The sequence below is a fragment of the Nasonia vitripennis genome, chromosome 1 (assembly GCF_009193385.2).
Source record: "Nasonia vitripennis strain AsymCx chromosome 1, Nvit_psr_1.1, whole genome shotgun sequence".
NCBI classification, from domain to species: Eukaryota; Metazoa; Arthropoda; class Insecta; order Hymenoptera; family Pteromalidae; genus Nasonia; species Nasonia vitripennis.
In genome coordinates, this window is record NC_045757.1 from 19741285 (window position 1) to 19764951 (window position 23667).

At 41.6% G+C, this 23667-nt stretch overlaps 2 protein-coding genes and 1 long non-coding RNA gene across 4 annotated transcripts; 2 read left to right on the forward strand and 1 right to left on the reverse strand.

Annotated features, from left to right (window-relative positions):
• The first annotated feature begins 3126 nt into the window (after window positions 1-3126).
• LOC103317342 lies at window positions 3127-6939 on the forward strand. The gene has a single exon (XM_008214939.2). It carries the CDS (start codon window positions 3127-3129, stop codon window positions 6937-6939), a length of 3813 nt encoding a protein of 1270 aa, XP_008213161.2.
• Window positions 6940-10451: 3512 nt separating this feature from the next.
• LOC116416948 lies at window positions 10452-14152 on the forward strand. Of its 2 annotated transcripts, none has more exons than XM_031927611.1 (8): window positions 10452-11067; window positions 11161-12305; window positions 12483-12552; window positions 12902-13120; window positions 13187-13381; window positions 13459-13721; window positions 13795-13906; window positions 13988-14152. In XM_031927611.1, exons 2-6 carry the CDS (start codon window positions 12285-12287, stop codon window positions 13533-13535), a joined length of 582 nt encoding a protein of 193 aa, XP_031783471.1. In that variant the 5' UTR covers window positions 10452-11067; window positions 11161-12284; the 3' UTR covers window positions 13536-13721; window positions 13795-13906; window positions 13988-14152. The 2 variants fall into 2 exon arrangements, with proteins under 2 accessions (XP_031783471.1, XP_031783466.1); XM_031927606.2 differs by having other exon boundaries at window positions 10454-11067; window positions 12382-12552.
• A 722-nt stretch (window positions 14153-14874) lies between these two features.
• Window positions 14875-15994, reverse strand: LOC116416367. Its single transcript, XR_004226813.1, has 2 exons — window positions 15473-15994; window positions 14875-15380 (listed from the first exon to the last, which is right to left on the reverse strand). It is a non-coding gene; the product is annotated as an uncharacterized LOC116416367 (long non-coding RNA).
• Window positions 15995-23667: the final 7673 nt, after the last annotated feature.

Sequence of the window (23667 nt, forward strand, 5' to 3'; positions counted from 1 at the left end):
TATTAAATATAAATATAAGTATTTGATGTGGCTATAAATGAAAGTACCATATAAGGATAATAACACCATTTATTTATTTTTAACAGGGATTATTCAAGTGCAATTACTGTGTCAAAAGTGTCATCGATGCACTCAAAGTCACCACTGATGAGGTTTGCACAAGACTTGTTCAATTATTTAGAAATAGACTGCCATATCAGTTTTTACTTGACAGTCTTGGTTCAGCTTTGAACCCTATGGCTTTGGCGGCAAAAATACAGGTGGGTCTATACATGAAAGTTGAATTCATATCAGCTAGAATGAATTCAACTTAATATACTGTTTCAACATGCTAATACAAATTAAGTTGCTAAAGCTGATATGAATTCAACTTTCATGTATAGACCCACCTGTATTTTTGCCGCCAAAGCCATAGAGTTCAGGGTGCAAAGCTGAACCAAGACTGTCAAGTAAAAACTGATATGGCAGTCTGTTTCTAAATAATTGAACAAGGCTTAATGCAAAAGAACAGACATCAAACTTCAATATCATGGATTTAGCATGATTATGAGAGATTTGGTGGTTGACAGTGACTGCGCTCGCATACTGATGAGATTTGAAATACCTGTACAAACCTCATCATTGGTGACTTTGAACATCGATGACACTTTTCACACAGTAATTGCACTTAAACAACACAAAGTCAGTCAGTGTTCCGTCGAGACCCGAGGTGTAAGTTCCGCCGTGAAAACGGTGTCGAGCGAACTCAGCGAGGTCGACGTAGAGCATGTGGCTCCATCTCCCGTGCTCGAGTTGAACAAGCGGAGTCGCGACTTGCCGCGCTCGCCGGCAGCGCCGCCGGCCTCGTGTCGCGCGCGGCCGGACGAGCGCCGAGTCAGTTGACGATAAGACGCCAAGCTTGACAGCTCGTGCAGTCAAACTAGCGAACGATCGAACGACACTTTGGCTCTTGCGAATTCGTCCGTACGTCCATCGAGTGTTTCTGGTGCTGGTGCTTGTGCTACTCTCTATCTCTCTCTCTATCTCTCTCTCTCTTTCTCTCTAAATCTCTCTCCTTCGTCTCTTTCGCTGCCTGCTACTCGCGTTCGGCTCGCGCCCGGTTCCGCGAATCGTATCTCGCGCGCGTCGAAACGTGCAAGTCGGTAGAACTGCGCTACCGACTTGAGTCTGTGGAACTGCGCCACTGACACGAAGCGAAGATTCTCTCTGAGAATCGCACGAACACGACACACACACGAACACGACACACATTCTTCTTTTTATTCGCAGCTTGTAAAATATTCGAGAGGGGTTTTATGCCTCACGGCTTTCCCCTCTCAATTTGAGCGCGATTAAATACTCTCGATTTTCGCTCAATCGACTTCTTTATTTCTCCCACACCTCACTCCTTGCGAACTCGAACACACACAAAAAAAGCGGGAATATTCGCCTCAGAATATTTCGCGCGCGACAATTCATGGTGCCTCCTGTGAGGTGTGGATCGACAGTTCGGCCAGTCAGCTAAGGACAAAGGGTTCATCAAGGTTCCCCAGGTCATCGCATAGACGTCTTCCCCTGGGGTCACCTCTCCAGCTGCCGCTTCAAGGTCAACGCATTGTCAACGCAACAGAAAAGATAAGTAGCGTTTATCTTTTTCAAAGTGACTCTACGCGTGTGTGAATTTCGAACACAGCGCGGCGTTTGTTTGACTTCGCGCGTAAACACGAGGTCGCGCGTTGCGGCGAGCGGCAAACCGTTGTTGTGCCGGACGAGCGAATTCCGAGAATCTGAGCGCGTCGAGACACGTGCTCGCGCTTCAGTCCGTATAAGGGATTTCGGTATTTATTATTTAGCGTGCGTATTCACTGACTACTAGGCAACATGGACGCTTTAGTGGTACAGTGGAACAACCAGACCGAGCAACTTAGGGATTTATTGACAGACCTGTCGATAGTTATTAAGTCGAAATCTGCTGTTCTTCACGAGTGTAAAGCGCGCATGGAGGAAATCGTCATGCACTACAAGACTCTCGGTAACTTATTCTATAAATTAGATGCAGTCCACAAGGAAGCCGAGAGGGAGAAGTTCAATGACTTGAAGAATTTCTACTTCAAGGTAACCGCGTACATCCGATCCGCCGAGGATAAGCAGAGCAAGACTCTCGGTAGCGATACTACCGTTCCGTTAGGGCATTCGACTCTTCTAGACATCTCTCGATTTTCTGGGTTGCCGACTATTGACTTGCCGAAGTTTGATGGTCGTCTAGAAAAATGGAACGCGTTCAAAACGACTTTCAGGAACGAGATGGTGCGATTGAATATCGACAACATCACAGCGTTCCACTATCTAAAAAAGTCGTTAGTCGGAGCAGCCGCTAATTCGCTCCACATCTTGGATCCAAGCGATGGCAGCTACGATGAAGCCTGGCGACTTTTGGGCACGCAGTACGAGCACGTTCGGCTCATTGCTGCTTCTCACATTGACGCAATTTTATATTATCCTGTCATCACGGAGGTCTCCCATCGATCGCTAAAGGACATGGAAACTTCGGTCCGGCAGCATCTGGCAGACTTAAAATCTCTCAAGGTCGTTCCTTCCGATTACTTCGTGATCCGCACTCTCGAACGAGCATTGCCCACTAACATCAAGGACAAATGGATCAAAAGGATGTCCATCGATGCAATTCCCGATCTCGAGTCGTTTTTCAGATTTTTGCAGGAAACTAGCAATTATCTATATGCCCAGGAAGGGGAATCCAAGGACGCCAAGGCTTCAGCCAAGCGGACGGTGGCGCAGAGCGAGAAAGGGACCAAGTTCCGGCGAGGTAACGGGCAAGCTCGAGCGCTTGTAACGAGCTCGTCCATTTCCTGCTACTATTGTAGCGGCAAGCATACGATCTATCGGTGTTCGTCGTTTGCTGCGTTGTCCGTCCAGCAACGATGGGATGCTGTGAGGACGAAAAAACTATGTAGGAAGTGCTTGCGAACGCACGAAGGCAAATGCGAATCCCGCAATTGCAAAAAATGCGACAAGGATCACAATACGCTCTTGCACGAGGAACGAAAGACAGATTCCTCAGGCAAGAAGCCGTGACTAGGCGTAGGAGTCCTTAGCACCGTGTCCAGGGCTCTCCAGTCTCAGCTCATGATGAGTGCTGTTGTTTTGATTAGAGATGCCGATGGGGCGTACATAGAGGCTCGCGCGCTCCTGGACACGTGTGCAAATGCGAACTTTATGACCGCGGATTTAGCTAAACGATTGCGTCTCCCTACTAGGCCTTGCTCGATTCCGATCGGAGCAATTAACGACTTGCGAACTACCACGAAACATTGCGTCGATGCCCAATTTAAAGCGTTGCATTCGGACTTTAATAAGCGTTTAACTTTCCTCACCGTTCCCAACATAACTAGCGTCACTCCGGAGGAACCGTTTCCTCGCGATTCGATCAGGCTACCCAAGAACATCAGGTTAGCGGACTCTCAATTCCATCTCCCTCGACAAGTCGACATTTTAATTGGTTCTGGAGCAACGTTGTCCATGCTTTCTATAGGTCAAGTCAACTTGTCTAGGGAAGGAAGCGAGTTATATCTTCAGAAGACTCAGCTAGGATGGGTGATCGTTGGTGGTATTGACACCGACAAGATTTCAACGGTGTCGTGTCATCTTTCTCAGTTAGAAAAGCAGCTGGTTCAATTTTGGTCTCTGGAAAAATGCTCCAGTCCGGTTGAGCAGGCTGACGACAGGTTAGAATGCGAGAAATGGTATGTCGACACTACGGTTCGACTGTCTGACGGACGGTACATGGTGAGATTGCCGTTTCGGAAAAAGGACCCGGTACTAGGGGACTCGAGGGCGCAAGCTCTCAAGCGGTTCCGGGGATTGGAACGGCGATGCAGCCGTTCGTCCGGCATGATGGAAGAATTCAGTCGTGTCTTTCAGGAATATCTCGATTTGGGTCATATGTCTTTGGTGGTCGACGAGAATGACTCGGAATATTATCTTCCATTCTTGATTGTCGTTAAGAATTTGAGCCTTACTACCAAGTTTCGAGTCGTTTTCGACGCATCCGCTAAGTCGTCGTTAGGTGTGTCTTTAAACGATCTGTTGCACGTTGGACCTACGATTCAGGACAAACTTTACGTTCATCTAGTAAGGTTTCGATCGCATAGGTACGTTCTCACTGCTGACATTGAAAAGATGTATCGGCAGATACTTATCCATCCCGAGGATCGCCGATACCAACGCATTTTCTGGTATCGCGACGGGAAACTACAGGTGTACGAGTTGAACACAGTTACGTTTGGCGTATCTTCTGCTCCATATTTAGCGATTCGAACTATTCATAGGCTCGCGGACGACGAAAGCGCGCAATACCCCCGAGCGGCCGAGATTCTCAAGAGGGATATGTATGTAGATGATCTGCTGACAGGCTCAGATTCTTTAGATGAGATTATGAAGGCGCGTGATGAGATAATCACCGTCTTAAAGCATGGTGGATTTAACATCCGGCAATGGGCCTCTAACCATAACCATGCATTAGATAATTTAGATGAGAAGGTTCTGAGCTTGGCACCAGATGGCGAGGACGCGGTTTTAAAAACATTAGGCGTTTCCTGGGCCTCTAAACGCGACGAATTGGCTATCGTAGTCAAGCCCGTAGAAATCCCGCCTAACGTAACTAAACGCGTAATCTTGTCGGAGATTGCGAAGATTTTCGACCCAGTAGGTTTAGTAGGACCGGTAGGTTTGCACGCGAAGTGGATCATGCAGGAGTGTTGGAAGGAGAAAGTTTCTTGGGACGAATCAGTTCCACAGAGTTTGTTTACGCTTTGGATGGACTTCGCGAGTCAGTTGTCGTCTCTCTCCAGCGTTTCTGCACCACGCCATGTAGTTTGCGTTAATCCCTCGCGCATAGAAATTCACGGTTTCAGCGATGCGAGCAAAAAGGGCTACGGCGCTTGCCTGTACGCTAGGTCCACCGATAAAGACGAAAAGATCACTGTACGATTGATCTGCTCCAAATCTAGAGTCGCCCCTTTGAAAGAGCAGACTATTCCCCGTTTAGAATTATGCGGAGCCGTGATCCTTGTAAGACTTCTTTTAGAAACTCTTCCAGCTTTAGAATTTTCCATTGACCGGATCGTTTTATGGTCCGATTCCACTATAGTCTTACATTGGTTACGGAAATCCCCGCAAGATTTGAAGCTATTCGAAGCTAACAGAGTACGCGAAATTCAAGAATTAGGAGAGCGCGCCAGTTGGCGATACGTCCCTACCCAACACAACCCAGCTGACGCTTTATCCCGCGGGCAACTCCCGAAAGAATTCCTGCGAAACGAAACGTGGTTTACCGGGCCTACCTGGCTACGGCAAACGGAGGCTTCATGGCCCGCGAACATCGTCGAATCGTCTCCGGATATACCCGGATTGAAAAAAGGAGTCTGTCTCTTCGTCGACAGTGCTAAGGATCGCATGTTCCTATCGCGTTTTTCTAAGCACCGCATGATGCTTAATGTCGTTGCAATATGCTTACGATGGCTTCCTTCGGGCCGACAGTACCGAGGAGAACCCATCACGGTCGCGGAGAAACGCGATGCTGAAACCCGCGTGTTTCGAAGCATTCAGCAGGACGCGTTTTCCGATTCAATTGCATGCTTGACGAAGGGTATTCAGGTGAAGGGGTCGCATATTGCGGCACTTAACCCGTGTTTGGACGCGAATGGAGTTGTACGTGTGGGAGGACGTCTGAAGAATGCAGATATCCCTATAGCTAGTAAGCACCCCATACTATTGCCTTCAAGGAATCATGTCACGGACTTGATCATCCGTGAAGCTCACGAGTCGAACTACCACTCCGGTGTTCAAAGCACTCTTTTCTATTTGCGACAACGTTTTTGGTTGATTGACGCAAAAAATCAGGTTCGTCATGTCATCCGCGAGTGTGTCACGTGTATTAGGCACAAGCCCCCTCCAATTCACTGCAAGATGGCAGATCTCCCGACCGCTAGGGTCACCGAATCTCACGTTTTTTCTCACGTAGGCGTAGATTTCTTTGGTCCCCTTTCCATTAAAGAGAAAAAGCGATATAATCGTACAGCCCTCAAGGCGTATGGGTGCGTTTTCGTATGCATGGCCACAAAAGCGGTGACCATAGAGATAACCAGCGATTTGACCACCGAAGGTTTCCTAGGCGCGTTCGCTAGATTCGTAGGACGTAGAGGTATTCCCCAGCATGTATACTCCGACAACGGGACCAATTTCGTTGGGGCCAACAACCAGCTTAGAGAACTTTTCGCACTCCTCAATTCAGAAGAGTTCAAATCTAAGGTGAATGCCAAAGCTCTTTCGTTAGATATTCAATGGCATTTTAACCCGCCCTTATCTCCGCATTTTGGTGGTCTATGGGAGGCCGCGGTAAAATCATTTAAGCATCATCTCAAACGCGTAGTGGGTGGGCAACTTCTCACATTCGAAGAGCTCTATACTCTCGTGATAGAGATAGAAGCAATTTTAAATTCTCGACCCCTCTGGTCAATCTCTGCCGACCCCAATGACCCAATAGCGTTAACCCCAGCTCATATTCTGATAGGTAGGCCTATTACAGTTCTGCCAAGCGCTGATTTAACATCTATTCCAGATAATCGACTGTCCATTTGGAAGTTCATCACCAAAGCCCGACAGGACTTCTGGAAGCGGTGGCATTTGGAATATCTCCACGAGCTCCAGCAGCGTCAAAAATGGCATGACTCTACTGGAGAACTACGGAAAGGAATGGTCGTCATCCTCATCGATAAAAATCAGCCTTGTACGCAGTGGCAGCTGGCAGTCGTTCAAGAGGTGCACCCGGGAACCGACGGACTCGCTCGAGTCGCCACCGTTCGAGCTTCACGAGGGACTCTGAAGCGGAACATCACTCAGCTGTGCCCTCTTCCCACGTCTTCAACGGAAGAAGCTGAATGAATTATATATATTTATACTCACATACATACACACTCAATCACATGTACAACCGTCGAATGTACACCCTCTCGAACGATGATTTCGTTTGCTCGTGTTACTCGCAACGGGGGGAGAATGTTCCGTCGAGACCCGAGGTGTAAGTTCCGCCGTGAAAACGGTGTCGAGCGAACTCAGCGAGGTCGACGTAGAGCATGTGGCTCCATCTCCCGTGCTCGAGTTGAACAAGCGGAGTCGCGACTTGCCGCGCTCGCCGGCAGCGCCGCCGGCCTCGTGTCGCGCGCGGCCGGACGAGCGCCGAGTCAGTTGACGATAAGACGCCAAGCTTGACAGCTCGTGCAGTCAAACTAGCGAACGATCGAACGACACTTTGGCTCTTGCGAATTCGTCCGTACGTCCATCGAGTGTTTCTGGTGCTGGTGCTTGTGCTACTCTCTATCTCTCTCTCTATCTCTCTCTCTCTTTCTCTCTAAATCTCTCTCCTTCGTCTCTTTCGCTGCCTGCTACTCGCGTTCGGCTCGCGCCCGGTTCCGCGAATCGTATCTCGCGCGCGTCGAAACGTGCAAGTCGGTAGAACTGCGCTACCGACTTGAGTCTGTGGAACTGCGCCACTGACACGAAGCGAAGATTCTCTCTGAGAATCGCACGAACACGACACACACACGAACACGACACACATTCTTCTTTTTATTCGCAGCTTGTAAAATATTCGAGAGGGGTTTTATGCCTCACGGCTTTCCCCTCTCAATTTGAGCGCGATTAAATACTCTCGATTTTCGCTCAATCGACTTCTTTATTTCTCCCACACCTCACTCCTTGCGAACTCGAACACACACAAAAAAAGCGGGAATATTCGCCTCAGAATATTTCGCGCGCGACAATTCAGTCAGTACAGCATGCTTGTACAGGAAAGTATCCACCGGTATTAACGCTTTTTAGAAAATCAATGAATGATCATACCTTTTCCGGTACTAGAATCTCCACCCCAAAGGAAACTACTGTGATGATACCAATTTACGCAATACACCATGATCCGATGTATTACCCTGAGCCTGAAAAATTTGACCTTGAACGATTTGACAATGAGATCGCGAATAGCAGAAACCATATGACTTTTTTGCCTTTTGGAGATGGACCACGTAATTGTATTATTATTATTATTATTATTACTATGAAGGGGGGACCACCAAGATCCCTGGCACTTAGGCTGTAAACCCATTGTACCACCCTTTGTCATGGCATCCCCTACGCAGGTAAGCCTGCCCTTCTCCAGAAGGTCAATATGGCTCCCGCGTCGAGTGCCCTAATCTCTTCATTCGTGGTGAAAGCTCCCCCAAGCACTGATGTCTGTGCTGCGCAAATTTTGGGCAAACAGTCAGTACATGGATAGACGTTTCTTCCGCCCCCTCGCACCACCTGCATATACCCGTAGCCTTCTTCCCCATCTTCAGACCGTGGTACCTTAAACGGATGTGCCCGGTCACTATCTGTGTCAGGAGTCGGGAGTTATTTCTGCTGCCTCCTGCGATGCACTTGGTCCAGCCGACATTGGTGTCCTGGCTTGTCTGCATCCTTGAGTTCCTTGCCATTCCTTAGTATGCTCCCTCTCAACCCAGCCCCGGATTTCGCCCGTGAGCAGGCACCTTGCGGCACCTGTGTAGGGCTCCGGCCCGATTGGAGGGTGTTTAGCTCCCAAAGCTGCAAGTCTATCTGCTATTTCGTTACCCCTGATCCCGGTGTACCCTGAGACCCAGAGCAGAAGTAGTTTTAAACACTCCTCTTCCGAGGTTGTGTATTCTCCTGTAGGCAGTCTGATTGCTTCAAGCCATACCTCATGATTTTTCGCGAGTATCCGGAGGAGTCTGGCCGCGTCAGGATATCTCTCGATATCCTCGCAGTAGTCCCTCCATCCCTTGATTCTCACCGCGTTGATGCGGTTTTTATATAGCCTCTGGGCTTCTCTGTGAATCCGCCAATCGACACTATTGCGAGTATTCTTGGCCCTGTTAAAGGTCCTCCCCGTTTCACGTCGCAGATCCCCAGAGCTTCCACCCGCTACGACCTCTGTTGGGTTCTGCGAAGAGTCCCCAGGAGTTGAGGCCCCAGCGGGGTCACTATTCAGGTTTTTACTGGTGCTAGCTGCCCAGTAATCCATCGGGTCAGAGTATTATAGGCAGTGTTGCCCTTGACACTCTTCCCCTCCGGTTTCGCGGTGGAGCGCTCCACCTCCAGCTGACTAGGCGGTGCCGTCCTGTAGCCTTCAGCTTCACTCCCTCTTCGTCCCTCATCTAAATTTTTTGTGTAAGGTTCCATAAAAAGCCCCACGAGTAGATAGGGAAGTAAAGGTCCGCCACCACAGAGCCCCGCATGTGGCAGTAAGGCTAGATACTCGGAGATTTCGCCAGGTTTCCCCGAGGCATCGATTGCGACCGACTAGTACCCCAGAGGCCAACTAGTCCCCTCAGCACGATGGCTCACACCTTGGGATTAGGGGTTGGATGAAATACCCATTGCGCCTCCTCCCGAACGCAATGGGGGGCTGCACTTAGCCTCCGGCCAGTCCATAGGTCACCCCGAGGCCCGACCTCGGACAGGGGAGAGGCCTGACAGCAGTGCCCGTTTTACGGGGATCCTGCCAGGGAGGCTACTCTTGAGCCCGAGAGGCGGTATCCCGCATCAGCCCAATTTCGCCGCCACGCCAGGACGACCCGAGTTCAGGACGTCACGCTCCCGTCACCGGAGCCGAAGCGATCACGAAGACTCGCAGGACGAGCCCCCACAGTAGGCCCTAAAAAGCGGGCACTCGACAAGGTGGCAACCCCCGGTGGAGGACGTAATTGTATTGGTGAGTGGAGATATTTGTCATTGAATCCAAAATTATTTAAAACATAGGAGATTTATAGATTTTTGTCTTCTTGAATAACAAATTGATTAAATCTTATAGGAGCTCGTTTTGCACAAAATCAGTCTAAAGTAGGACTTGCCGTGATTATTCGAAACTTTAAATTAGAGGTTTGCGAAAGAACGTGCAAAACTTATAGGAAGCAACCGGGATCGCCGCTCCTATCACCTATAGATGGATTGTATGTAAAACTTCAAAAGATTTTATTCTTTTAAAGCCGAGTATAAAATAAACTATGATATGAATTGCATTAAAAAATATAAACTTTATGCTTAAGAGAATGTCGGAGCCAGCATGACGATATATGTGACCCTACCTCGAGCCGTATCATTGTTTGCCTACGATATACTTCACATATCATCAAAAACCAAATCGATAATTGTTCGATTTTGTATTGGTTACCGCGGTACACAAAATTTTTGGTTGATTTTATAACTACAAAATTTTATTTGATCAAATATTGTATACGAAAGTATGTGATCATCTTACTGATTCTCAGTTTCAATTTTCGCCATTAGCTCGCGCATGGTTTACATTGTTTGCGTAATTATGAAGATATATTGATATAAATTATTATAATGGCAATCTCGGAACACTGCATTTTGATGTTATAAGCAGTTATATTTATTTATTATTGTGACGAGACACGAGTCTCGCACATGTAAGGCGACCGCAATAAACACGGCATGCGCAGCGAGCGCGCGCGCGCAACGAAAGGCGAGGCCGCACTAGCGCGGAGGCAGTGGCCACATAAGGGCGTATGCGTGCGTATGCATGCGTACGCGTGCGGTGAAGTTACTAGAAACATATAGTGACTTTTCATAAAGCCAACTGTCGAAATTGATTTCCGGAATTGACTAAAACTAGTTATAGAAAACGAATGCACTACAACAATCATATAACCTCAACCTTCCAACGTGTTTGTCTCACTGATGGTCTCCAACAGATACTCTGTTTTAACAGCGATTATCTCCGAAAAGAAAATGTGATAATGAAAATGTGAAAATAGCGAAATCGAAATCTAATAAAATATTAAGTAATTATATGTCTAAAACATTTACAGTACTCTACAATCATGAATTCCATGGAAAAAACCATCATTCGATTTTATGCTGCAAATACTTTTATGTTCGACCATCAAGATGAAAAACATTATTCAAATACAGAAAAAAATAATGTTTTATTAAACATACAAAAAGCTCTTTCGGAGGATGGTATTAATATGTCTAGTACGTAATTCATTTATATATTATAAATATAAATATTATGAAATATGAAATTAAAAATAAATCAATAAAAGAATATTATTACTTTTGTTACAGCAAAGCAAATTAAGGAGAAATATAAATATCTTAGAGATATTTTTGTAAAGACCGATAAACTAATTGAAGCGAAACAGAATCTTACATATCTACAAAAGTGCATATATCAGAGGATGTACTTTATAAAACCATTTTTGGTTTCAAGTTCGAAACCTCGATCCACGTACGAAGTGAAGAGAGATATAAAAGTTCAAGAGACTGCTTCAAAAGCCAGCCTTACGCCGACATCTCACGACTCGCTTTATCTCGATGCGCACACCGGATAAAGGGAGGAACGAGACGAGCGACGAAGATTTATGAAGCCGTGCGCACACGACTCCACAAATCCGAGGGTTAACCTCAAAACCCCGTTGCACTATCCCGGCCGTTACTGTGCGCACACAGAGCGGTCGAGATCGTTGTTGCGCGACACATTCGGATCGGTGTAGCAGTGCGCACACGACTCCACCGTACCGAATGAATTCCTAACCACAAAATCCGCCACCGATCCGTCATACCGCCACCGTACCGAAACACCGTAGCCGCAAACACCGAATCATTCTTGTAACAAAATCGCGTAGATATTCTTATAAATTGTCAACCGCGTTAGTTTAAACCATTCTATTTGTAAAGGCGAAATATTTTTAACAAGACGCATAATTGATTTCTGTTTCAGCCGGGATTTAACAACTGATTCCAAATTGCGATTCTTTACTTAAGATTTTTGTTATAATTATATATTTGTTATAATTAAAAATATAAAAACAGACTCTTTTCTTGCCCCTTTCCCCTATCCAGATCCTGGAACCAACTGACTATCCAGTCTCCTCGGAAAAGTTGAACCGATACATTATTTATAATCTAAAAAATGTTTGAGGTTATATAAGCTAGACCTTGATGTCTCACAACGGTCAGATACGGTTTCTGACTACTGGAGCTGTGTTCCGCATCCCAAAACACAGGGATTCCGCGAATCACAAACAATGAAATGACCGCAAGCTCAGTTTTTCGTTGTTGAGTTTTGTTCACTCGTATAAAGTTTTGTGAATATAGTTCAATAATAATGGATTAAGTAAATAAACCACAAATAACTTTAGTTGATCCCAAAACTAAGGAAACCTTCAAGGTCCTTGTAAACGCTGAAGATGTTGAAAAAATCGAGAATGGTAAATACATAACCTCACGATTTGTACCTAACAACTTATTGTGCTTTCTTTCAATATTGTATAATTATAATTTCAGATCCAATTTATCAACATAAAATGTTGAAAGACATAAAGAAGGTCAGAGATGAAACAAATTGCTTAAAGCTAGGCCAAGCAAATAATTTAGTTGAACTGCAGGTAATGGATACATCTGATAAAATTCATTCCTTGATGGTTCCTGTTGCTAAACGTGATCGAGCTTTAAAAGGTAAAATATTAGAAAATATATATATTTTTGAATGTACATACACTGAGAAAAGAGTTTACGTAAAAAGCCTCAAACTAACCCTAGATAGGAATACTATACGTACAGTACATGTATATTTACAATATTTAAAGTGAAATTTGTCGTTACTAATATTAAATATTACTTTATGTATTATAATTTTTTCAACAAATATAGTAATTTTTCTCATTGTGTCAGTCTGTGGCTGTACTACTTGTCAGTATAATAATTTTTACTGAAAATATTATAATTTGATGAAAACCCTAGTCTCAGTGTAATGTTGGTAACAAAAAAAGTACTTAAATTAGTATACTGCTACTCTTTATCGCAGATGTAGCATATGCCAGTGAATTATTACATGAACACTTATCGGCTTTGCCTAGTTCATCTAATGCTAGACAGACAAACAATACGGAGACTGATGCCATGAAAGATGGAGTATTGAACGCTGAAAAGGATCCAGTATTTGAGTTAACATTGATAGAACCTTCAACAATGGAGAAATTCATGCTTTTCGTTGACCAGGAAACTTTTAACCGAGCACAGAACGGTTGGTTTTTAAAATTTTGAATAAATAAGCTATGGACATGAATTAAATAAGATAATTTTCTTACAGATATCTCGTTTGCGATACAGTTATTAGAGAATCATATGGCAGCTTTAGATGAACAAAAATCAAATTCTGTATCGACATTCCTGGAGGCAAACAATACTAGTAATGAAGAACTGCAAAATGACACTGATGAATTGAAAAATCTCATTAGAATGTATAAGAACGATGACATTAATGATGATGAATCCAGTAGTAAACGTAAGATATAAATAATTGATATACCATTATTTGTAATGTAATTTATATCTAATAACATAAAAATTTATATTTTTAAGAGACTGGTCGTTATGTTTGGAGTGACGCAGAGACACTTCTTTTAATTACATTATATAAAGACAATGATGCTGCTTAGAATGAAGGCAAGATGACGTACAAAACTTTTTGGAAAAGAATTACAGATGGCATGGTGTCTAAAGGATATAACGTAACTAACAGTCGATGTACTTAAAAAATGGACTCCCTCAAAAGAATGTACAAAAACGTAAAAGATCATAACGCTCAAAGCGGAAATGATAAAAAAACATGTAACTTTTATGAAGTAATTTCAGCATTTATTTTATCTAAAATATGTATATTTTATGACATTATTATAAAAATTTGTTTCAATGTAGGAGCTGGATGAACTGTTCAATAAAAAACCATGGATAAAACCACTGTCCGTGGCTGGATCAAATTTGCCTTTAGACAATGTGGATATTAACAAAACACCAAGTACCTCACGAAGTAAGAATATATTCGAAACTAAGTAATAATTGATTAAACAATTTCATATGTAGGCGTCTAAATTATTTTTTATTTTTATAGAGCGTTCAAAATCAGTACTAGAAGACCTAAAAGCATCATATTTAGAGCAGTCGTTAGAAATAAAACGCTTGCAAAGGGAAGATACAGAAAATTACAGGAAGGAAAAATTATCTGTTATGAAAGATTTCTTCCAATTTCTTAGAAAATAAGAAGTAGTAGGTGCAATTACTGCGAGATTTTTTTAGTTAAAAAGTTACTATTTTTTATTTGTTTGTAATTGAAGCGATAATTTCTTTAATAATATGCTTAAGGCGACAGATACACTTTAAATTATAAAAAAAAATCGTACCTTATATTTGCTATGCTTAAAAATTATTTTTTTATCTTTACACTTTATATGAGTATTATTGTTCATTATATTCTGTCATATCATTTGCTAAACGTGAATAAACTATCACATTTAATTTTTTTTATAATATAAAGTGTATCTGTCCCCTCAAATACATTTGGTTCTTAGTTACATGTAAAAACATTGTAAAATTCAATTTACGATACGTGATAATATGATATTAGTCACTAAATTATTAATTATAAGCGAAGTTCAAAGTTAAGTTTTAATTATTTATTTAAAAACAAATAAGCTGAGATTAGGGCAATATACGTCGATAAAACTGTATGTAAATTCGGGACCGGAATATTTAAAGTTTTTTTGTCCCCCGAGTGTACAAGTTTACTTAGTCGTGTTAAACATGCCAAAATATAATTTAATTTATAATTTAATTGTTTATACAATTAAGCTTTAATACTGTTTAATACAGTAATGTATTATTACTTATACCATAAAGTGTTTATATTGCACGTTGTCATTATATTTTTTCTTTTATACATAAATACATTTTTATGAATTCAAATCAATATAATAAATGAAATAAACAACAAATAAATTATCGATTTCTTAGACATTTATTATTTACCTTGAAATAAATATTTACATAATGTTTCTGTTTACATAATGACAAATAGCATTCCTTTTAATAGCACCTTCTTGTTGTAAGACGGCATCTACAAGTAATGGAGTAGGATTCATCTCAATAGTGTCCGGAATGACAACAGGATACTCAAAAGTATCTTCTCGCTTTAAACATATATTGTGGAGTATACAACAACACAATACATAATAAGGAATTAAGTCCGTCCTTCTCATAGGCATCTTTTCAATTAAGTACCGCCACCGACATTTTAAAAGTCCAATAGATCTTTCTACCATCATTCTCCAGACAACAAGCTTCTGGAGACTGTAAGCTGAATCACCTAATAAATGACTATTTTCCGGAAAAAATTCTGCATTACATTTTTGTTGCACACCAGAGTATCTAAAAACTCTCATGTCATGCACTGATCCTGGAAGTCCAACGTAACAGTGAATGAACTCCAGTCTATCGTTGCAAATGACCTAAAAACATATGTTAAAATGAATAATAATCGAAATTTTACTGAGAGCAACTGTTTTTCTCTTCATAAATAATATAATATATATCAACTAACTTGTAACTGGATCGGGTGCACACAAGAGTGTGGTTGATCTTACGGTTGATATAACTTTGAGCATCTCTTCTTGGAGCAGGAATTTGGATGTGTGTACCATCTACAGCTCCTATTACTTTAGGAAATCCATGCCTTGCTTCAATTCTGTTAAATGTAGCAATTGCCTCATTTTGTGAAGGTGTTAGAATAATCCTAGTTGGATGGTTGGTGAGGAGAACTCGTAATTAAACTAGGCTCTAATATTCTGTTATAACTCTCTTTATTTTCTTCTTATATATAACTCGGGCGACGGAGCTGTTGCTTCGAGAGCGGTCGGCAGGAGAGAGAGAGAGAGTACTTTGCAGAGCACGCGTGAATACCTAGCGCTGCCCGCATGGTGGCGCTAGATTAGCCCTGTAGTCTACTATAGACGGCAAGCGGCGCGAAGACTCGCTAACACTCCCTCCCTTCGGGGCGCTTGTCCTCCTGTACGTCTGCGTTTTTTATTCTCTGAACTTTACTCTGAATTAGTTTCTGCTTGGTTTCCTGTATCTGAAATATGTACAAAAATTCTTATTCGTCTGATATATATATATATATATATATATATATATATATATAAAAATAAAACTCTGAAAATTATAATTAAGTGTGAATTTCTATGTTCAATATTTTATCTCTGAGGTATTTATGAGTATCATTAGGCAGAGGTTTAGTCATAATGTCTGCCACATTGTCGGTAGTAGATATCCATTTAACTCTGATTTGTCCCTTTAGGACACACTGTTTTATGTAGTCTCCGTGTGTTTCTGCCATGTGACTTCTACTCCCTGTCTTTTCTCTGATTTGTAGTTTTCTCTGAATTGTTTCCAGATCATCATCAAAGTTTTTCAACTTGTGATTTCCTTCCATCTGAGTGCAGTCCCCTGCAGATTTGTTATCGCACCACAGGGTAACAGGATACATAGTTTTCCCTGTTATATCTCTGATAGCTTTATCCAACGATACAATTTCTTGGCAAGCATTGCTCATTGCCAAGTACTCAGCTTGGCAGGTAGAGAGTGATACGTAAACTTGTTTATAGCTTCTCCACATAATTGAGTCGCCATACAATTTTATTACATATCCTCCAGTTGAAGATGAATCTTCACAATCTCTAAAGCTAGCGTCTGTCATTGCTTCCATATACTCATTTTCTGCTCTGAAAATCAAACCTATTTCTGAGGTTCCTCTGAGGTATCTGAAAATCCTTTTTACTTCCTTCCAGTCACTTTCAGTGGGTGACAGCTGTTTTCTTGATAGAAAGTTTACTGCAAATGCAATATCAGGTCTGGTGGCACCTGCCAGATATAGTAAGCTTCCTATAGCTTCCCTATACGGTGCATGAGTTGCTATCTGAGCTTCTTCTGAATTTATGAGTTCTCTTTTTCGAACCTGTCTTGTAACCATAGGTGTTTTCTGTGTCTTACTATCTTTCATATTGAAACGTTCAAGACATTTCTCTATGTACTCTGATTGTGACAGTTTTAATATTTTCTGATCTCTGTCTCTGGTTATTTTCATGCCTAAAAATAATTTAGGTTCTCTTAAGTCTTTCATCTGAAAGGTAGAACATAATTTTTCTTTTATCTGTTTTAGTTTCGTCTGATTGTTGCCTGCTAGAATGATGTCGTCTACATATAGCAGTAATACTACCATCTGATTTTGTAATCTCCACGTGAACAGACATGGTTCATTTATGTCCTTTTCTAGTCCAAGTTCCAAAGCAACTTCTGAGAAGCGTTTGTTCCATCGCTTGGGACTTATTCTGAGGCCATACAAGGATTTTTGGAGTTTACATACTTTATTTTTCTTAATGGATGGGTCTATTTTTATACCATCTGGTATTTCCATGAATATGTCATCTTCAAGCGTTCCATTCAGAAATGCTGTCTTGACGTCCATCTGATAAGCAGTTAAATTTAACTTATTAATGATTGCAAAAGTCGCTCTAACGATTGGCAATCTTGAGACTGGTGCGTAAGTTTCTCTGAGTTCATATTCTTTTCTATCCTTGAATCCTCTGATAACTAATCTTCCTTTGTAAGTCGTCTGACCGTCTTCTGAGATTTTCCTTTTGAATACCCATTTGGAATCAATGATGTGTGCTTTTTTGCCATCTTTGTCTAGAGAGGGTCTGTCTACTATTGTCCACACATTGTTGTCTTCCATAGACTTTAACTCTTGTTTTATTGCTTTTGACCATTTATGTTTGTCGTCTGATTCAATAGCTTCTTTATAACTGACAGGATCTCTGTTCGTTCGTGCTATAAAAATATGTCCAAGTTCATCTTCTTCTGAGTGTGTATCTATGGTTTCTCCAGTTGGAGTAGATACTTGTGGCAGATCGTGATTGGTATTTTCTACTTCGACTACTGCTTCTCTGAGATGTGTCCAAGTTCGTCTGTTTGTTTTGGCTTTTCTTTCTAGACAAGGTCGCTTTTCTGGTTCAGGTTTCTTAGCCTTTGAATCTTCTGAATTTTTGTCATCTGCTTTTCTCTTCTGATTTTTCTCTTTCTCTGATTTTGAATCTTTTGGTATATCTGGTTGTGTTTTGACAACATCTGTTGATATTTCTAGTGTCTCTGATTTTTCTCCTAGGTCAGTTTTATACACATCCCTATACACCAGTTTTTCATTAAATCTCACGTGTCTGGATGTAATGAATCTCTGAGATTCAGAGTGCCACAAAACATAACCAGTTTGAGAATATCCAACCATGATTGTACGGATTGCTCTGTCTGAAAACTTGTTCGTCGCATTCGGTATTTTGGCATAGGCCAAACATCCGAAACGTCTGATTTTGTCTAGATGCATGTTTCCATTTGGAACCATTTTCTTGATTGGTATCTCTGAATCGATTCCTTTGTGTGGAGTTCTATTATAGATATGGACCGCCACTTCCAAAGCTAGTATCCACATGCTCTTGGGTAGACCAGAGTCTATCATGAGCGCTCTGATTTTCCACTGTATGGTTTTGTTAAACCTTTCAGCGGTTCCATTATGTTGTGGAGTGTAAGGAGGTGCGAACTCTCCTTCAATTTTCTCCTTTTCCATAACTTCTGAAAATTTACCTCCAGTAAATTCAGTGCCATTGTCCGTTCGGATGAAACACACTTTTTCTTCTTTGCCCAGTGAATTTCTTGTAGTTACCAAGAATTTTTCTAAGCAATCTCCAGCTTCACTTTTGTGTTTAGTAGAGTATGCTTTGGCAAATCTGGTGTAATCATCTATAAATCCTATTATGAATTTATTTTCCCCAGGATACGAGACTGGTTTAATTGGTCCCATTGTGTCTGTGTGTATCCTTTCTAATGGCCTTGTTGCTCTGACTCTGACTTCTGAGAACGACAGGTTTTCCATTTTTGCTAGGACGCAAACTTCGCAGTCTGTAATGGACTTGTCGAATTTTACCTTTCTGAGTTTATCTTCTGACTTTTGTAGCAATAGTAAATATTGCAGAGAAGCGTGACCTAATTTGATATGCCAGAGCATTCCTTCGTTCAGCTTCTTTTCTTGTCTATCTGATTTGTTGTCCACATTGTTTTGTAGATATTTCAGCATTTCTTCTGACGAGTCGTCTATGTTTAGGATTTTCCTGTTCAGAATTTGTTCATCTAAGTTTGTATCACAAACTTCTCTCTGACTAGATGAATTTGATTCTTGTACAGTTTGTTCTTGCTGCTTCTCCCTCCCAATCTCAGTCGGATTCATCTGAGTTCCCTCTGATGCGTTAGTTTCATCTGATTCGTTTTGATCCTCAAGATCCTTGATATCTGACTGAGATTGCTGCAAGAACTCGTCTACCGAGACTATGTTAGCCGTGCATGAATACTTATCGTAGACTTCTTGTTGCTCATCTGATTGTTCATGTTTTGCTACGTTTAAAGAAATTATCCAGTTTGGCTTTTCATACGTCCCAGCTAAATACTCTTCGTCTGAATTTTTATCGTAGATTTTAAGTATTTTATTATCCAAATAAATACTCAAACCTACGTCTGCAAAACGTCTGAGAGAGATCAGATTGTCTGAAATATTTTTGGCAGAAATTACATTTGTCAAAATTATTTTGTTATTCTCATTTGATTCTGATTTTAAAATTAAATCTCCTTTGCCGTCTATAGAGATGTTTGCAGATTTATTTTTATTTGCACTTCTGATATATTCGCCTGAACTTTTTCTGAAGTTACTTAAAATTATGCTCTTATTTACTATATGCTCTGTTGCGCCAGAGTCCGCAATAAGTACTAGTTTTGTAGGTGTTTTATTAATTATATGTGTGTTGTTACCTGTTAGCATCGCTTTGACCTTGTATCCCTTCTTCTGATTTCGGCCTGGTGTTTGTATATCGACCTTGCGTTTGAAAGATCCCCTTCTTACATTATTTCCTCTACCTCTGACATTATTATAACCACCCCTTCCTCTGTTACCTCTACCTCTGAAGTTATTACTGTTGTGTTTGTGTTGTGTGTTTGTGTTGTTATATGTATAAGATTTTACATACCCATCTTTGGGATTGTCCTTATTTGGACAATCATCCCCTTTGTGTGGAGCTACAGCCTGGCAATAAAAGCAGTACCATAGATTGTACTCTTTAAGAGGACAAAAGGCTGCTCTGTGTCCCACCTTATTGCAGCGATAACACTTGTCTGTGATTATCGCCTGTTTAGCTGCAATTTATGCCTGTCATCTGAAGGCTGACCGTCTGATTTGCGTCTGTCTGATTCCAGCTGTAGTATCAAAGTTTTTATGTCATCAAGGCTCATCTCTGATTTGGTTGCTTGAAGTCTGATAATATTGGCCGATCTGATTTCTTTAAATTTTATACTAACAGCTTGAAAAAAGGCCGATCTTATCTCTTCCTCCGTCAGAGGTGTTTTGGTAATACAATTTTCAAAATCTCTGATAATAGAGTCAAAACGATCGCAAAATTCGTTTACTGATTCTCTATTGTTCATTTTGAGACTATATAATTTTTCTCTGACTGAAGAATCGGTAACATTGGCCTCTGCTCGTCTGAACTCTTTGATTTTAATGACTATTTCTAATGGGTCTTTTATTTGTAAAATCTTATTATGGTAATAATCATCTACGCGACTTATTAGAATGTCTCTGACTTAGTCTTTTCTGTTTTGTCTTTCTATTACTGTCTCTGAAACGTCTGATTGTTGAGAATCGTCAAGTATGTCTGCAAGATTATTAGCTTTTAATTCAGCATTTATATTGTCTAACCAAATGTTAAGTGGTACTTTTTTTGTTAATTTATAATTTCTCTTTATGTTTATTTTTGAATTAGTTGCGTTTAGGGCAATAGATCGTCTGAGTTCATTACAAGCTCTGCTGAGGTCGCCTAATGCGCTTGTTCCGTCTGATAAGTTTGTTGAATTGATATTGTTACTAAACTCTGTCTCACTTATGTCTCTGAGTGTGGAACTGGCAGGGTGGATAATTACCTCTGAAGTTAATTTTCCTATTTGTTCTGTGAGTTTCTGTATGACAGTGTTTAGGTTGTCAATATTTTCCTTCATATCGAGTATGGCTACTGTTTGATCTCTGATTATTTCAGCATGATTGTCGAGTATATCGGAGTGTCTCTCGAGAGCATTCTCCAGATTATCCATTCTCCACTCTATTTGTGAGTCAGTAGGTTGAGACTTTCCCTCCATATCTCTTTTTGGGGGTGTACCCGGGGGTGTATACCCTTCTATATCTGAACCTGTATTATAAACAATTTCTCTGATTAGCATTCAATTTTTATTTATTATTTGAACTCTGAATTTTAGGCCTAACTTCTGATTCTGAATTAATTGTTTATATTCTGATTTAAAAACACTTTGTATCTTGGTGGATATTCAAATGATCGTCCACTTGATTTTCGTTGCTTTCGTTGGCCGCCTCTTTCTCATTTGATGGTAATGGGTCTGAAAGACATAACGCTTCTGATGTTCTTTTCCTCTGAAATAAAGTTAGAATGCTTACTCTGACAGTTTTCTTTGATTTCTGCCAAGTTAGACCGCACTGCAAGTCAAACCAAGCTTGAAAATCAAGCACTAGCACCGTGCCTCCCGGACGCCACACACGTGCTCCCTCCCAGTCTAAGTAAACGAACGCAATTCACTTAATAATTTGCGAGGGGGCGATCGCACACGCGTATGTCGTCCAAGAAATCACGAATGAAAGTGTAATTATCTTTTGATAATTTTAAATTTTATAGAAATTCAAATTCACTGCACCGCCGTTTCATTGAAATTTCTATCAAGGCTTGTTTTTAAAATTTATTCAAGTGCATCTGAACACTAAAAAGCCAACAAAAAATTGAAGTTTTTTGATTTACTCGAATAACTCTGACATTCTGAATAGGAGTGAGAACGATATAACTGGAATTATTTTTCTCTGATTTTATTAATTACATATATACACCGATAGCCAATCTAATCCGTTACGTCTGATTCTGATTAGACCATATATTTTGAAACTCAAAAAGGAGAAAAAAAATTTACGAGAAAAATCCGTGCGTGTAAAATTTGTTTTGATTCCGAGAGAGAGAGAGAGAGAGAGAGAGAGAGAGAGAGAGAGAGAGATTAGATTAGATTAATTGCTCTTTATTTTTGTACATTTTGTTGTACATATAACAAATATAGTGTATTATGATAAAGGAATAAATAAAATTTGTGTAAGGGTATATAGTATAAGGTGTGTGTGATGTTGAGAGATGACATGAGATGAAAGAGAATGTATGTATGTTTGTGCGATGTTTATGTGTTTTCCAAATTAAAGAAATAATTTTTGGCTGCTTGTTTGAAGTGTGATATGGATAGTGTGTCGCGAAGTTGAGATGGAAGGCTGTTCCAGAGGTAGGAGGCGCTGATGAAAAATGAATTCCTCAGCGTCTCCGTCTTGAAGGACGGGATGTCCAGTGGAGTCACCTCGCCCCTGACAGGCCTGAGTGCGACGTGGAAGTCAAAATAGGCTAGTAGATAAGCTGGTATTGAGGTGTTGAACATTTTTCTAAGAAAACAGGCCATGAAGTACTTCCTACGTCCGGCGGTGGTGAGCCATTGCAACTCACGCCTGTAAGGGGAGATGTGCTCGTCCCTCTTTACACCATAGATGTATCGGATTCCCGTATTGACAAGCCTCTGCAGTTTTAAGTCAAGCTCTTGAGTCAGGTCGCAGTAAACAAGTGAGCAGTAGTCGATGAGGGGAAATAGGAGTGCTTGCACCAAATGTTGGCGCAACCTGAGGCTAGTGCTCTTCCGAAAGAAATATAGCCGATACATTAAAGAGTGAGCACGTTTACAAGTTTGTGTAACGTGCTCTTTCCACGTAAGTTTTGAGTCAAGCACCAGCCCCAGGTTGCGCACAGATGATTCAAAGTTGACCTGGGCCCCCCCCTATATTTATATAGGTGTTAGCAGTAGAAGGTAGAGCATTGATATAGTAGGGTGAGCCCAGGACGATCGCCTTAGTCTTACTAACATTCAGCTTAAGTCTGTTTAGTGCTGCCCAGCCCATTATCCTCTCGGCGTTAGCACTCATCTTGTCAGAACAGGAATCGAGCTCCTCAAGGGGGCATTGACAGTAGATTTGCAGATCATCCGCGTAGACTAGATGGGATACATCTGAGTCAAGGCAGAGGCCAATGTCATTGATGTATAACGCGAACAATAAGGGGCCCAAGACTGACCCCTGTGGGACACCGGTGTTTAGTGGTAGGAATGTAGAGAGTTCGTTGTTGTCACCAATGACGGCCTGTTCTCTACCAGAAAGGTAAGATGCAAGCCAGCGGATAACCTGCTTGGAGAAGCCGAAGGAGGGTAGCTTTCTGAGTAGCCTGACGTGACACACTGTATCAAACGCCTTGCTAAAATCAAAAAGAAGCAGAAGGGTGACCTTCTTCCTGTCCATTCCAAGCCTGACATCACCAGTCAGCTTAATCAAGCCGGACTGCGTGCTGTGGCCAGTGCGAAAACCAGTTTGGAAACTATCAAGATAGAGTCTAGTTTCAAGGTATTCAGAGATTTGATTGTGCACCAGCCACTCCAGCGCCTTGGATAGAAAGCAAAGTAGGGAAATCGGTCGGTAGTCAGTTACAGCTGTAGGAGAGTTGATCTTGTTTAATGCTCTTACGAGCGATGATTTCCAGGCAGAGGGAAAGCATGCCTCACTCAAAGACA